Here is a 14,877-nt window from a genome sequence, read left to right as displayed (position 1 = left end):
GTTTTCCGGTGGCCAGACTGCATTAGCGTCCACACTGCAGGCGTGAGTCACGGCAAGGGAGCTATGCATCATTGACAGTTTTCCCAGGTCTACTCTCTGGTTGCACCTGAAATTACCTTTCAGAGGTTGGTCCAGGTGAAACATGAAGGGTCCTGGAGAGGTCTGGCTGCAGTGCTTTGTAGTCCAGACCTAATTCTTAGAGCTGTGGTTTTCCTTTCTATAAAATATAAATGTAGTAGTCAACCTACTTCCTCCACTTAATTCTCACCAATACTACAAAACTAAATGAAATTGTAAAAATTATGGAAGACTATTCACGTAGTTTTGAGGTTTTATTTTTTAATGTAAATACATAAAAACCACTATGGAAATTATTCTTGAGAGTGCGTTCTCTTCAAAGAAACTGAAATATCTTTGGATTTCACAGACATTGATTGATCCCTCATTTATAAGAGAAAGTATCACACAGTGGCTAAGAGCACAGACTGTGGAGTCATACTGGTTGGATCTGATTCCTGGCTCTGCTACTTAAAGCTAATCATGTGTACCTGGGCAATATACGTAGCCTCTCTGTGCCTCAGTTTTCCCATCTGGAAAATAGGATAGCGATAGTACCTCCGTCTCAAGGTTGTTGGGAGGATTAATTGACTTAACATACATAAAAGTGCTTAGAACAGTGTCTGGCAAATGATAAGCACTAAACAAAACCCTGTCTGTCGTTAGTGCCTCGCACAGTTTTTAGCACCATGTAGGGCTTCTAGAACTATGTTGTCTGCAATGTTGTTTCTTTTCTTTTCTTTTCAAAAGTAGTTTTAGGTTTACAATAAAATTAAGAGAAATCATGCCAGCTTGGAGGTATTTTACTTCAGAGGAGTCATCTCTAAGCCAATGGAAAGCTGTGATAATGATCAGCATGAGAATGACATGGATAATAGTAGCTACCAGTTACTGAGCGCTTACTATGTGCAATGCACAATACTTACCACTTTATGTGTGTTAACTCTTCCGATCTTTACAACAATTATATTAGGTCAGATGATATTACTATCACTGTTTTACAGATGAGCAAACTGAAGTACAGAGAGAGAAAGTCATTTGTACAAGGCTTTACAGCTAAATAAATTCAAGCTGCATAGGTAAAGAAACAGCCCTGGCAGCTGACAGTTAGGTCACGATGTTCCCAACTGAGCATGAACAATTTTCATAGACTCTAAACAAGACTCAGATACATCCATTCTGCGTCCAAGGTGGAATGGGGTGAAAATACAACTACTTGGTTCATGTCTGAACCTAGAAAGAGACTGGAAATAAATATCGCTCTTTTCCAGCTAATGTGAGTTTCTTTATCCATGACAGCTTTTACCTCCTTAAATTCTCCCACCTCCTGGATAAAAATTACCAAGATACCCAACCACCAGTTTGCCCTAGTTTCTTAATGGCATGTAATCAAAACTGACTCTTGCTCCCCTACCCCTTCCTTAGAATCTCCCAGCACAAACCAGGTCCTATAATAAGACCCTTCAAGTTCTACTCCACTGAGAGGCCCTGATTTTCTTGGTGTTGGCTTTCTTTTCAAGTGAACTCAACCTCGCTTTGTCTGACCGCAAGTGTGTTTCTGGTGCTCTTTGGTTGGTGGGCTTTGATGATGCCCAAGTAGGCTGATTCCAAGGCCCATATCTATTAGCATTATTACAAACTGCCTTTCTTTATGCTTTTCTGACTCCCAATCATATGTCACAGTTTTTCAGTGATATCACATCAACATGTCCACTTTCTACCCCGCTCAGGGAGGGTGCAGGGCTAGGGAAATTTTAGAAAAAGAATTTTCTAGAATATCATATGAAATGCTGCAGGAGGCCTAGTGCAGAGAGGACTGAGCAGACCTGATGATAGCTGTCCCAGTGGAGAAAAAATCAGACTTCAAGGAACTTAGAACGGGGAAAGCAGACACAGTAAGGGATTTTTAAAAAGTCACTGCAGATTTCTTTTATTCGCAAATATTTTCCTCTTTTTAGAAAACCAAAAATCAATAAAAATAAATAAATAAATAAATAAATACAATACAATACACAGAATCCAACAGCCTAAATAAGAGATACTATTTTCTGCTACACTTTGTAGATCCATTGGTAAAACAAGATAAAACATGCAAGTGCCCGTTTTCCAGAAGGTATAAGCATAATGAAATGCAAGGGAGCCCCCTTTTAACAAAGGAAGCTGACTGAATAGAGTGAAAATCTAAGATCATATGCAAATAATTAAAATACATAGGTATTCCATGAAGACGGATCCCAGACTGCCTCCTCTCTCTTTTATTAGAATCTCTGAAACCATTTCACTTGGAACAGAAAGTAGATTTTAGCAGAGTGGGAGAAATACCAAACATTCATAGTAACTTAGAATTGTTCCACTTTCCTTACATGTTCAATGGAAACCTTCACAAAGTTATAAATGAACGGACACATTATGAACATTTTCTTTGAAGGGAAAAAAAAATGGTCTTACCTGGAAGTAAAATTTTGGAGTCTACGTCCTTCTGATAGAGATATTTTTTATATGGAGTTTGAGAATGAAGAGGAGAGAGATTATTTCTCTGTGTGCTCAAATTACAAATTACAGTGGCCATTAATGACGACTTACTACTCTATCGATCAGTTAGCACACCTCCAGCCTATGCTTCGTCAGTGCCTTTTCTGATTTGTTCACTATTTTGTGAGTATTGAGAGCCTGTTATTTGTCTAAGAGTATACTAAGCTCCATGAAGAATATAAAAGAACTAGAAGGCAGAACACCTGACACTGATATAACACTGTATGTTAATTACACTGGAATTACAATACTACCTTCCCCCAAGAACCAGAGGACATTATCACTACTGGTTGAGTAGTTGAATAAATCTGTTTTCTGTTTTCTTAAAGGAAGGCATGTGCAGAGTGTCACCCCTGGGAAAGCCTATAGGAGGATTTTCTTGACGGTCAAGAAGTTGAGTGAATGCAGAAATTAGGGCATTATCTGTATTTGCTCCTTTCTTTTATTTCTGTCTCATGGGGGTTTGGTCACAGATACTGCAGCCCTTCCAGGGGCAGCCAGGTGGGATACTGGACCCAGGCTCACGGGGTTCGGGAGATCTGTGTCTCTCTGCCCTCCAGTTACTTAGCCCACGTGTCTTGAAACCTCCCTTGAAGGGGACTGGCTTCCGGGACACACTGACCCACTGGGACACATCTCTGGCCCTGCCCCTTCGTTTCCCCAGCTGCGATGCTCCGCCTCATCCCTGCCACTGAAATCCCGCCTCCCAGCAGCTGCGTGGGCCTGCTGAGGTGGTCTGAATGCCTACAACACTGTGCTCTGCTGCCCATGGCAAGCCCCGCCCTTGATCCACAGCTTAGTTACAAACACGCCTTTCTTCTTGTACCCTTTGCTCTGAGGCTAGAACCACACTGATCAGTCCTAGTTTCCTCACATCTTCTATCCCGGTGCCGTGTACCTAGCGGGTGCTTGGTTTTGTTGAAAAATGAAAGCAAGTGGGAGCAATTCCATGTTGTGACTATAAAATGCAAAAAAGAAAAAAAAACCTAATAGGTTCTTGTACTTCCAGGCTTACAAAGTGCTTTTCTCCACAACATCTCAGTTTATCTTTACAACGACTCTGCAGAGGGGAGCTTCTGTCTCTTTAAAGTAAATCAGGTTTTTGCCTCAAATTTCCATTACACTTTATCTTAGAGCCTCTGGACCAAGAAGATAACACCCGGTGAGTTGTGTTCTGGTATGTAAGAGGAGGGGGTCCAGAGCAGAGACTGGGGTCTGGGGAGGAAGGAGCCTGCCCAGAGATCTGGTCTGAGGTGGAAAAAACAGCATCGAGGGAGCAAAGTGGAAGAGGGAAGGCAGGCCCTGGGGCTGGTTGTGGGGGGGAGGGGCAGAGGAGCCCACCTGGAGTTGGTCCAACCGCACCAAGGCTAAGGGCCCCTCGAGAGCAGGGAATGGCAGTTTTCTTCCTCTCTTCTCATTGCGAGAGGATATTTTTTAAAGAGGAGATAAAATCTTTGGAATGAACAAGTGTTAAAGATTTTATTGGCTTATTATTTAGATGAAGGAACCAGTTGTTAGAACCGGTTGAAAGGACAGAAAGCACCTATTTCTTTGTAGTCAAGGAATGTCAGAAGATTGTGCGAATGGAATGAACCTGGCTTTTCCAGAGGAAGGAGGACTGTTCCTCGGGCGATGGGAGTCATTTGCACATCTATAGACAAGGAATATTTTGAATTGCTGTCGGTTCTTGATAACTTTAGGATAACACCTGAAGGGTGTGATCTAGACAAGCAGGTAGTTTTCCATGGAAGCACAAATTCTCCCTCCATCATTTCAGATTCTAAAATTGATCTGCTTCATGGAGCAGAAGAAATCCACCGCTCTGGACAAGTTAGTTCTCGTTTCCTTATTTGTAATGCAAGGCGGACACTACTAACTGGTCCAGTTGTTACAAGCATTAATTAGGCAATGCTTTTAGGAAGGCGTCACAGTGCCCAGGACATAATAGTCATAACATAGACATAACATAATTAGACGTAACATGATAGACATGACATAATTAATAACTATTAGCTATTTTTACTATTCTGTTGAGACATTAAACTCCACAAGTAGAATGATGATGGCAGAATGAATGAATGTGGGGACTTTATGCTCTTTATAACTGTAGAGTCAGGAGCACCTAGCATATGTACATTTATTTTTATTTAAAAAATTTTTTAATGTCTATTTATTTTTGAGAGAGAGACACAGAGTGCCAGCAGGGGAGGGCAGAGAGAGAGGGAGACACAGAAAATGAAGCAGCTCCAGGCTCTGAGCTGTCAGCACAGAGCCCAACATGGGACTTGAACTCACAAACTGTGAGATCATGACCTCAGCCAAAGTCAGACACTTAACCCACTGAGTCACCCAGGTACCCCTCCCTTTTTTTTAAGTTTATTTTGAGAGAGAGATAGAGACAGAGACAGAGTCGGACGCTCAATTGACTGAGTCACCCAGGGGCCCCTCATATGTACATTTAGATGTATATCTAGTTCTATTTAGGAAGTCTCCTAGGAAGAAGATCCTTGCCTCAGTATTTTTTCTTTCCCTCATCTTGATGATCATGGAGTCAGTCAGGTAAGTTGGTGACCTTTCTAGTGGCCTGACTTGCATCATGTACAGGTAACTTCCCTTACAAAACTCTTCCATGGAAGTGTTAGTATAGTTAAAGGTACATACACACTCACAAGAGCCAAGTGCACTTCACACGCTGTTCGCATACCTGTTACCGCCTGCGTACTCTAAGTCATAGCGTTACTTGCCTAACTCACCTCTTTGCATCCATTCTTTCCTGGTCCCTCCTGTCTTCTGTGCTGAAGCCAAAGTGATTGTAACATGTAAACTGGAACAAATCACTGCCTGTAATAAGCTTCACTAGTGTGACGTTGTACTTGTAGTGAAATCTAACCTCCCTCACAGGGACTGTGAGACCCTCCACGAACAGCTTCCTGCCTATGTCGCCAACTGCCTGATGAACCCGACGTCCTGATCCTGTGCACGTCCCTGCTGCCCACAGCTCACTGTGCCCCCCCCTTCCAGAATTCTCTCTGCTCTTCACAGTGGCCGCTCCTTGTCACTTACCTCCTCAAAAAGGACTTTCCTGACCACCCCACTTAAAGTAGGCTTACCACACCTCCCTATCCTACACTTTACTATCTAAGCCTCGTTACATCTTTTAAAACCCCTTTGCAATTACGGTTTTCTGCCGCTCCACTGGAGCACCAGCTACATGATCCTGTCTTGTTCGCTGCTGGAGCTCAGACTGCACGGCGGGCTCTCTATACAACCTTGGTGACTGAATAAAGATCTCTCACAGTTGACAGATCTTTCCCATCTCAATGATAGGTGAAATAAATATCCACTTTATTATTGCTGGCAGGAATGTAAATTGAGACAGCTTATCTGAAAATAAACTTGGTAATGTGTATCAAGAACCTTAAACATGCTCTATTTTGCTTCCACTCCATTTTGAGAAATCAATTATAAAATAATCAGAGAGGGGCGCCTGGGTGGCCCAGTCACTTAAGCATCTGACTTCGGCTCAGGTCACGATCTCATGGCTCGTGGGTTCGACCCCCACATCGAGATCTGTGCTGATAGCTCAGAGCCTGGAGCCTGCTTCACATTCTGTGTCTCCCTCTCTCTCTGCCCCTCCTCTGCTCGTGTTCTGTCTCTGTCTCTCTCAAAAATAAATAAACATTTAAAAAAATTAAAAATATAAAATAATCAGAGATGTAGTACAAGATTTAATGACAAGATACAGCCTTTGAAAAAAAAGATGAATAGTTTGAAATAAATCACCTCATGGGGCGCCTGGGTGGCTTAGTCGGTTAAGCATCCGACTTTCGCTTAGGTCGTGATCTCGCGGTTTGTGGGTTCGAGCCCCGCGTCGGGCTCTGTGCTGACTGCCAGCTCAGAGCCTGGAGCATGTTTCAGTCTGTGACTCCCTCTCTCTCTGACCCTCCCCTGCTCACACTGTCTCTCTCTCTCTCCCTCTCTCCTAGAAATAAATAAAACATTAAAAAAAAAAAAAAGAAAGAAATCACCTCACAACGGGGATATGATTAAAGCACTCTCAATATGGAATATTGCATAGTCATTAAGAAATATGTCTTCAGGGGTGCCTGGGTGACTCAGCTGGTTAATTGTCCAGCGTCAGCTCGGGTCATGATCTCACAGTTCATGAGTTCTAGCCCCACATTGGGCTGTCTGCTGTAAGCATAGAGCCCAGCTCAGAACCTCTGTTCCCCTCTCTCTCGGTCTCTCTCTCTCTCGGTCTCTCTCTCTCTCTCTCTCTCTCTCGGTCTCTCTCTCTCTCTGTTTCTTGGTCTCTCTCTCTCTCTCTCAAAAATAAATTTTAAAAAAAGATCAAAAACACCCCACATCTTCAATGGCAAGTAAAAATGCAGAATGAAAAACTTCGTATTTCAATTTTGCCAGAAAATAAATACATATTTATAGAAAAACCCCAACGAAATAGCTACTAGGTAGTATATTACTAGGTGGTTAGAGTCAGGATGATTTTAATTTTCTTTTCACTCTTGGATATTCATGTCACCTAAAATGAGCCGCAATTTTACAATCAGAATAAAACATAGATTATTAAAAAAAAAAAATAAAGACTCAATTAAGTCCAACGTCATCTTTATATATCTGAGTTACTGTGAGTGTACCACACCAATTAAAGTTAACTTTGTGATTTATTCTAAAATGTATCTAGGGGGCGCCTGGGTGGCTCAGTCAGTTAAGCATCCGACTTCGGCTCAGGCCATGATCTCACAGTTCGTGGGTTCGAGCCCCACGTCGGGCTCTGTGCTGACAGCTCAGAGCCTGGAGCCTGCTTCAGATTCTGTGTCTCCCTCTCTCTCTGCCCCTCCCCCGCTCATGCTGTTTCTCTCTCAGAAATAAATAAAACATTAAAAAAAAAATGTATGTAGGCCTACGTAGTGGGCTAATGAAATAGTCCCTCCAAACAACAACAACAACAACAAACAACCTCTGATATGGGATTTTGTTGCCTTATTCTGTCCACAATTTAAGAAAGCTACTTGATATATGACTCTCATTTCTGGGATTCCTTAAATTAGTTATGTGTTTATTATACAAATATTTGAGGGTCAACTTTTTGCAAGAGTAGGTATGTACAATATGAAAGTAATTCCAGACAGGCCCCCTGCTGTGAAGAGACATCCATTTCATATGTTACTGCTTTCAAGCTTACTTCAACGTCAAGTGAAATCCCTCAGAGCTTTTACAGCCTTTCCTGGATTGCTCTGGCAGGGCCACGCGCTGCCAGCCGTCGCAGCCAGGAGCACCCAGACAGCCTGGCAGGAAGCGGAGTGAGGACAAACTATTCTTAGTTAGAGTTTAGAAAGCAGTGGCTGCCTTGTCAAGACTGGAATGAGAAGGTCATGGTGTCGCTGCCTGGAAGGGTTTCCAGTTCACCGCTACTACTGATGTGAGATTAGCCCAGTGATAATTGTGGCTAAAAACACAGGGCAGCAATACGATTTTCACTTGCATATACACACACAATATTCACTGTACATTATAATCTAGTTACATCAAGGTACAGTGGTGGCTCCTGACCCCTTTTACGCTTCTCAGTGTGACCCCTGAGGAAACGGCAGAGAACCTGGGCTCTGTGTCTCCCTCTTCCTGTTCCAGAGATACCACCTAGAGCCGTCAGCAGCAGACGATCCGGTCTCAATGAGCGATGGAGGAGAGGAGATGGGGTAGGCCAGGGGATGGGAAAGTTTAACCACATGCAATTTTCAGGTTCTGTCAAGTCAGTGCTGTGAAAATTGCTTTCCCTAGGGCGCCGATGAAAGGTATATCCTCCCCCCGAAATCCTGACTTCATAATGTGGGCACATCAGAGACTCGGGATATAGAACGGGGGTGTTGCTGAGGGGAGTTCAGAAGGTAAATCCTGTATTTTAGACCTGCCATAGAAAAGCAAAATGACTGAAAGAAGAAAAAACAATTTGGAATCACATCTCATTTTTTGGTTCCCCAGGCTCTGCATTCTAGAAAAACTCAAATTGATTAAAATACCACAATTAGACCAGATTTTATAAACATCTTTTACTTAAAAATGAAGCCTCTTAGGGGCTCTCAACATGGATGTATGTGTCACACAGGAATAAAGTGAAGTGAAAGCATGACATAAAATCAGTGCCAGAGAATGCTTTCCAACCATTTTACGAGAAATATCGCTGTTTTAAACCCCAAAGCTTCTCTATTGGGGTTGAATCCTGGTAACTGAAAACTCTTTGAGTCAAGAGGGCATTTGGAGCTGGGATGTGTGAAATGGACATCGAGCTCAGTTTGGGAGGAGTCGGTCCGTTGGTCAGTTGGTTGTAGGAGTGGAAGGCAACGAGGGGGTGAGGGAGGGAGGGCACCATGAGGACTGGCCAGGTGATGAGGGTCGGGGGGGCAGAGCCGCAGCGATGAGGGTCAGGGGAGCAGAGCCGCGGCGATGGGCGGGGGGGGGGGGGGGGGGGGGGGGGGGGGGGGCAGAGCTGCACCGGGTGGCGGACTGTCAAGAAGGAAGTCTCAGGGTCAAAACCGAGGTTGTCCATGCGGCTGTGCTGCACATCTGCCATTACTTCCGCCTTGTGCAGTCCTTCAGCTGAGTTAACTTTAGAGCAGGGGGGCTATGAAATTATAAGCTCTTGAGAATTCACAGGCATCTAGGAAGGTCACTGGACTTTTCACTGGGTGTGGGATCCAGGTCTGAGCAATCTTGTCAAGCAGGGAAATCTGAGTAGCTACTGCAGTACCTCAGACTATTTCACAGGAGTGAACTTTATATACCTGCAAACACGTCATTCTTCCCTACTCCAGTCACTTGAAATTCACATATTCTTAAACAAGGAGATGGATATAGAGATGCAAATCATATATAAACAGTTGAATTTCTGCTTGAAAGTACAAAACCTCAGTGAGAATCTTTCATACTGTTTGCTGCCTTCTCTTTTGCATTTTGATGAGTCCTTAGTGCAGCGGTCTCCCAGACAGCAGCCCAGACAGCAGCCGGAAGATGAAGAACATCCTCAGTGTGCAGCTGGGAATCCTGGGAAGTAAGGTGGCCTTAATAATACATGTTCTTGTCCCACCAGCCTGTAGAGGTAGAAAAGGTTAATGAGAAATGGAGAGTCTGTTGAAGCAGATAAACAGAGTCTCAAAAATCATGTTACTACTTACTCCCAGGGTAGAGTCTGATGAAAAGTTTTCGCACCTCATCATACACCCAAATCAGAATGGCATATGGCACAGCCACAAACCAGTACTGAGGCCTGGAAGCAGAAGTCAGGAAAGTAAGTCTGAGTGCATCCAAAGAAAGGGCCCAGCCTCCTGCCCATGGGCAGGGCTTCTTGTTCATTTTCTCTTCTGGGAAAACTAGCAGGTCTAAGTCTCGAATATAGAACTGATTCAGTTTTCTTTCTTTCGAAAGCCTGGAAGAGAAAGAACTCCCTGGAATCCTAATGTTTACGTGGCCGTGTCTGGGGCACTTGGGTTAATTAAGCGTCCGATTTCGGCTCAGGTCATGATCTCATGGTTTGTAAGTTTGAGCCCCACCTTGGGCTTTCTGCTGTCAGCAAGAGCGCGATTCAGATTCCCTTCTTCCTCTCTCTCTGCCACTCTCCACTCACTTTTTTCTCTCTCAAAAATAAATAAACATTAAAAAAAAAATAACAGGGCTGGCTCTTTCCTGTCCACGGTTGAAGGGGAACTCACCGGAGCATCGTGAAATTCAGGGCTGTGACACTTCCAAGCCCATAGGAGAGGATTAAAGCAATGATAATCTGTGAGGCAATCCCCAGCCAGATGACTTTATTTCTACAAGAAACATCAAAGCAAACAGATTCTGAATTCACATGGCCACAGGGCCACAAACCCCTGTGGAGTCGAGGGCTCACGTGTTATAGGCACAACAGTCATCATTCCTGTGTAAAAGGCTCAGAGGTGAACTAAGGGGTTGGATGTGGGAAGTACCTGAAGAGACCCTGCCGGAAGATGGAATTCCTCCTGGTTTTCCTGATGAGCAGATCCGCTATCTGCTGGACCATGATGCCGACAAAGAAAGCTGTGTAGCCCGTCCATTCTAAGTATTTCCTCTGGTACCATGTCTGTCAATGGGCAAAGAGGAGACCGTGAGACCCCAGGTGGAAAACTTCAGGGAGGTTTCCATGCAGTTCTGTAAAGCTCTACTTTCTCCCCACCTTACCAAGATTGACAGAGGATCATCTCCTTGTGTTTGGAAAGAAACTTTGTTTTCTTTAACCAGTTGAGTAGGGAAAGATGCTAATTTAATTGATCTGGCCCAACTGCAGGTGGTGCTGGAGTGGTTACTCTTCAATACCAATTGCAAAGCCAAAGTTAGGAACGTGAGCTAAAGGCTTGTAATTCGAGAGGCGTGGCGGAGTCCCGGCAAGGGCCTACTAGCCCTACTAGCTGAGACAGATTTTCCTTCTCTGTCTCATTAAGGCTGTCCAGGGACTGAAAGTTCTGCATCAGTCCGAACGAGGCAGTGAGAGGAGGAGGGAAGCGGGCGGGAGGGTGTTGAAGGCAGAGCCTCCTTCCCTTACCCATTGCTGCCCATAGCTGTCTTCTAAGTCGTTCACGTTGCCATTTTCCCATGCCACCCGGAGGTTAGTGAGAATGCTGGGTGTGAAGCCCTCCTGCGCATACACAGTGAGATACACAACAAAAGCTCCCACGGCTTGCATGAGGCCTGCGAGCACAAAAGAGGTTAAGGGTAGAGGTTCTAGAATGACCTCACAATTGCCTGTGTGCTCGTTCTCTTCTTGGTTTCTCCTCTCGTCCCAACCCCACCCCAGAAGGACAAACGGTTTCTGCCTGTGACTGGAATGGGTTCTCTGGGTGGTCCCGCATAGGACAGGTGAGAGGTGCTCTCACGTACCGATGTGCAAGTAAGAGTATATGGCAAGTTGCTGGTTCACCAGCCTGTCCTTCTTCTTGTGGCGAGGCTTCCTGTTCATGATGTCACTTTCAGCTTTCTCATAAGCCAGGGCAATAGAGGGAATCTAGGTGGGGAGAGAGTCTGTGAGGCCTAGCCCTGTAACCCTGTGCTGTGCCAACAGAGCGACAGCGGTGGTGGCATAGCCAGGGGGCTTCAGGGTGGGTGGTGGGGCAGTGGATGGTAGTTGTGGTGGGGTTATGGGGTTATCCAGGGTGTGGCCAATGGGGGTGCACTGTCTCTGGGGAATTTAAAAACAGTTGGCTTTGGGGCATCTAAGTGGCTCAGTTGGTTAAGTGTCCGACTTTGGCTCAGGTCATGATCTCATGGCTCCTGAGTTCAAGCGCCGCGTCGGGCTCTGTGCTGACAGAGCCTGGAGCCTGCTTCAGATTCTATGTCTCTCTTTTCTCTCTCTGGCCTCCCCAGCTCACACTTTGGTGCTCTCGCTCTGTCTCTCTCTCTCTCAAAAATAAAAAAAAAATTTTTTAAAAACGGTTGGCTTTAAAAATCTATCTGCTTTTATTATCAACATGTGCTAGCATGCTGGTTATAAAACATCTTCCCCTCTGAGGCAGATCTTTCCTACCTTCAGCATGCCACTGGATCAGATTGGTTCTCTCGCAGGCCCTCCCACCTGGAAGGTCTTTTAAGGACAGATTGCTGGGGCCCACCCCCCACCTCCAGACTTTCCCAAGGCCTGGGCTGGGGCCAGGGAATCTGCATTTCTAATAATTTCCCAGGTGATGCCGGGACCAAGAAGCACTGCAGCGGAGGAAAAGAAGCAAACTGAAAGAGCCTGGAAAATGATCTGACTGCAAACCATGAGGACCCCAATTCCCTACTCAGGTAAAGATAGCTTTAGTGTCTCCGCAATGTGGAGACTGCCTGGGGATCGCATTAAAACAAGAGGGTAGAATCCGGCCATTTGCAGGGCCATTCTCCCTGCATTCTGCCCGCTCCTTATTCCCCTTGCCCCCTTTGCCTGTGTGAGCCATGTGGACAACTGTCATGATGCTTTCTTAAATGCGTGCATACTAGAAGAAGGGAGGTGATGTCATTGTAGGTCAATATGAGGCCGGATAAAGTATTAATAGCTGCTAGCTGTTACTGTGTTTAGGTGAGGGGCTTCCAGATCAGATTCTTTTACTTAACAAGGGGCAGTTGTGGATTACCACATTGGCCATTGGGCCCACAGCGTTACGGGGGCTATTTAGTGATACTGCTTTCTTCTCTGAAGGGGAGGGAAGCACGTGAGCTAAAACTAATGAACGGCATATTTGGGGGGGGGTGAAGAATCATGTCTTGAAAAGCTCTAGGGGCACCTGGGTGGCTCAGTCCGTTAAGCTCCGACTTTGGCTCAGGTCATGATCTCATGGTTTGTGGGTTCGAGCACCACGTCTGGCTCTGTGCGGACAGCTCAGAGCCTGGAGGCTGCTTCAGATCCTGTGTCTCCCTCTCTCTCTGTCTGTCCTCTGCTCATGCTCGCTCGCTCGCTCTCTCTCTCTCTCTCTCTCAAAAATAAATAAAACATTTAAAAGAAAAGAAAAGCTCTAACACGGAGTGAAGCGGTTTTAACTTCCAAACATTTGACAGATCGCTCTAGTACTTTGCTTTGAGATGTGGCTGGGGGACCAGCAGAATCGGTCACTTAAGAAATGTTAGAAATGCAGAACTTCAGGCCCCATTGCATTGAATGAGGAGCATTGATTTAGTCCATTTCCTTGCCCGTGAAGGTAATGACCCTGAAGTTTACATTAGTTATCAGATCCCATTCCCTTTAGTGCTACTTACTATGTCTGTGCCCAAGTCGATGAACAAGATAGTAATGGTGCCAATGGGCAGGGGGAGCCCCACAATGATGTAAATCAGAAACGGGCACAGCTCAGCAATGTTCTTGGTCAGGGTATATGCGATAGTCTTCTTTAGGTTGTCGAAGATCAGGCGACCTAGGCAAAGACGTTCTTCCCGTAGCATTTGCTTTTGGTCCCACAGGTGCCCCCCGTCTCAGTGAGATCACTGGAGACTTCACTCACCTTCCTCCACTCCTGTGACTATGGATGCAAAGTTGTCATCCAACAAGACCATGTCAGCTGCATTTTTGGCTGCATCGGAACCTGCTATCCCCATGGCAATCCCAATATCTGCCTTCTTTAGAGCCGGAGAGTCATTAACTCCATCCCCTGTCACAGCAACAACCGCATTCTGAGAAACATGAGACACATGAGAAAACAGGAGTCAGCAGGTCTAAGGGGTCATGGTTAAGGCAAGAGCCACACAGTCTCCCCTTCCTCTGAAGGATGTAAGGATGGCTGGAGGTGAAATGAAGGGCCTGTTTTGGGGAAAAGATAAAGTAGGGAAGTCCTGGAGCAAGAACAATGTGTTCGATAATTAAAACCCTGTGTGTGGCAGGCTAAAGTGAGTATTTCTTATCTTTTGTCTTAGTTTTTGTTCTATAGCTTACACTTTCACATCCTTCTATAGCCACACCTACCACAGCACCAAACACTTCACTGTCAGAAAGCCGTGTATGCAGGAGGGTCTCAAAGAAGGGTGGAGAGTCAGCCCCCTGAGAGGGTGGAAATGTAAGGCGATGAAGACGGGCAGAGGACGGTTTCTTGAGAGGTTTAAAAAGTGCCATAGGCAATGATCTGGGATCCAAATCTCCGCCCTGAATTTCCCCACGGGACAGTGACAGACCTGGGAGGTTCTTTGGGAACTGCTGTCCACCCACCTGCCTTTGACAGCCCTCTACGATGATCAGCTTCTGCTGGGGGGACGTCCGCGCAAAGACAATCTCTGAGTAGTTGGTTAAGAGCTCGTCCAGCTGTTCTGGGCTCATGTCCTTCAGCTCTGTGCCAGTCACCACCGCAGCTTTAGCCTCCCTAGAAGGGCCAGAAGGAACTGAGTGAGGCCGAAGGTTGGATCTTAGACTAAAACACTGTTCTGGGCAGGCAGTGAGCCAAAGCCTCTTTGACTTTTTCCTGGAATCCAATGTCCTTGACGCCTAATACTCTATCTAGCAGGATGATAGGGATTATGAGTTCTAGGGACACTTTGGTCTCCATTTCAAGACAGTAAACTGAGGCTAAAAACTAAGGCCATTTCCTGGTATCACACAACAATAGGAATAAGCCTTTTGCCTGTAAGAATGGGTGGAAACATTCCTGGGGCAGTGTAACTTCCTGTTCGCATGTTTTGAGTCCTAGAATTCAGCTTTTTCTGAAACACAAGGGTAACAATTCTTTGTTGTTTATTTCAGATTTATAGTGTCTACTTTGTAATGAGCTCTGTAGGGAGAACAATTTATTGAGGTCTTCTTTG

The 14,877-nt window shown here is 45.2% G+C and overlaps 1 protein-coding gene across 1 annotated transcript in view; it reads right to left on the bottom strand.

The window, feature by feature from the left end:
• Window positions 1-9,629: 9,629 nt before the first annotated feature.
• ATP12A (ATPase H+/K+ transporting non-gastric alpha2 subunit) overlaps window positions 9,630-14,877 on the bottom strand; it is a 33,608-nt gene continuing 28,360 nt past the window's right edge. The window contains exons 19-27 of the mRNA XM_039256937.1: window positions 14,288-14,438; window positions 13,590-13,758; window positions 13,348-13,502; window positions 11,500-11,623; window positions 11,165-11,310; window positions 10,572-10,705; window positions 10,314-10,415; window positions 9,780-9,871; window positions 9,630-9,695 (exon numbers count right to left, since the gene is read on the bottom strand). Coding sequence (XP_039112868.1) covers window positions 9,667-9,695; window positions 9,780-9,871; window positions 10,314-10,415; window positions 10,572-10,705; window positions 11,165-11,310; window positions 11,500-11,623; window positions 13,348-13,502; window positions 13,590-13,758; window positions 14,288-14,438 — 1,102 coding nt within the window. The 3' untranslated portion in view covers window positions 9,630-9,666. The remainder of the gene's footprint in view (window positions 9,696-9,779; window positions 9,872-10,313; window positions 10,416-10,571; window positions 10,706-11,164; window positions 11,311-11,499; window positions 11,624-13,347; window positions 13,503-13,589; window positions 13,759-14,287; window positions 14,439-14,877) is intronic.

Source organism: Hyaena hyaena, unplaced genomic scaffold (genome assembly GCF_003009895.1).
Source record: "Hyaena hyaena isolate Hyena2069 unplaced genomic scaffold, ASM300989v1 scaffold_602, whole genome shotgun sequence".
NCBI lineage: Eukaryota > Metazoa > Chordata > Mammalia > Carnivora > Hyaenidae > Hyaena > Hyaena hyaena.
Note: the sequence above shows the minus strand (reverse complement) of the source record. Positions and strands in the feature narration are given on the sequence as shown.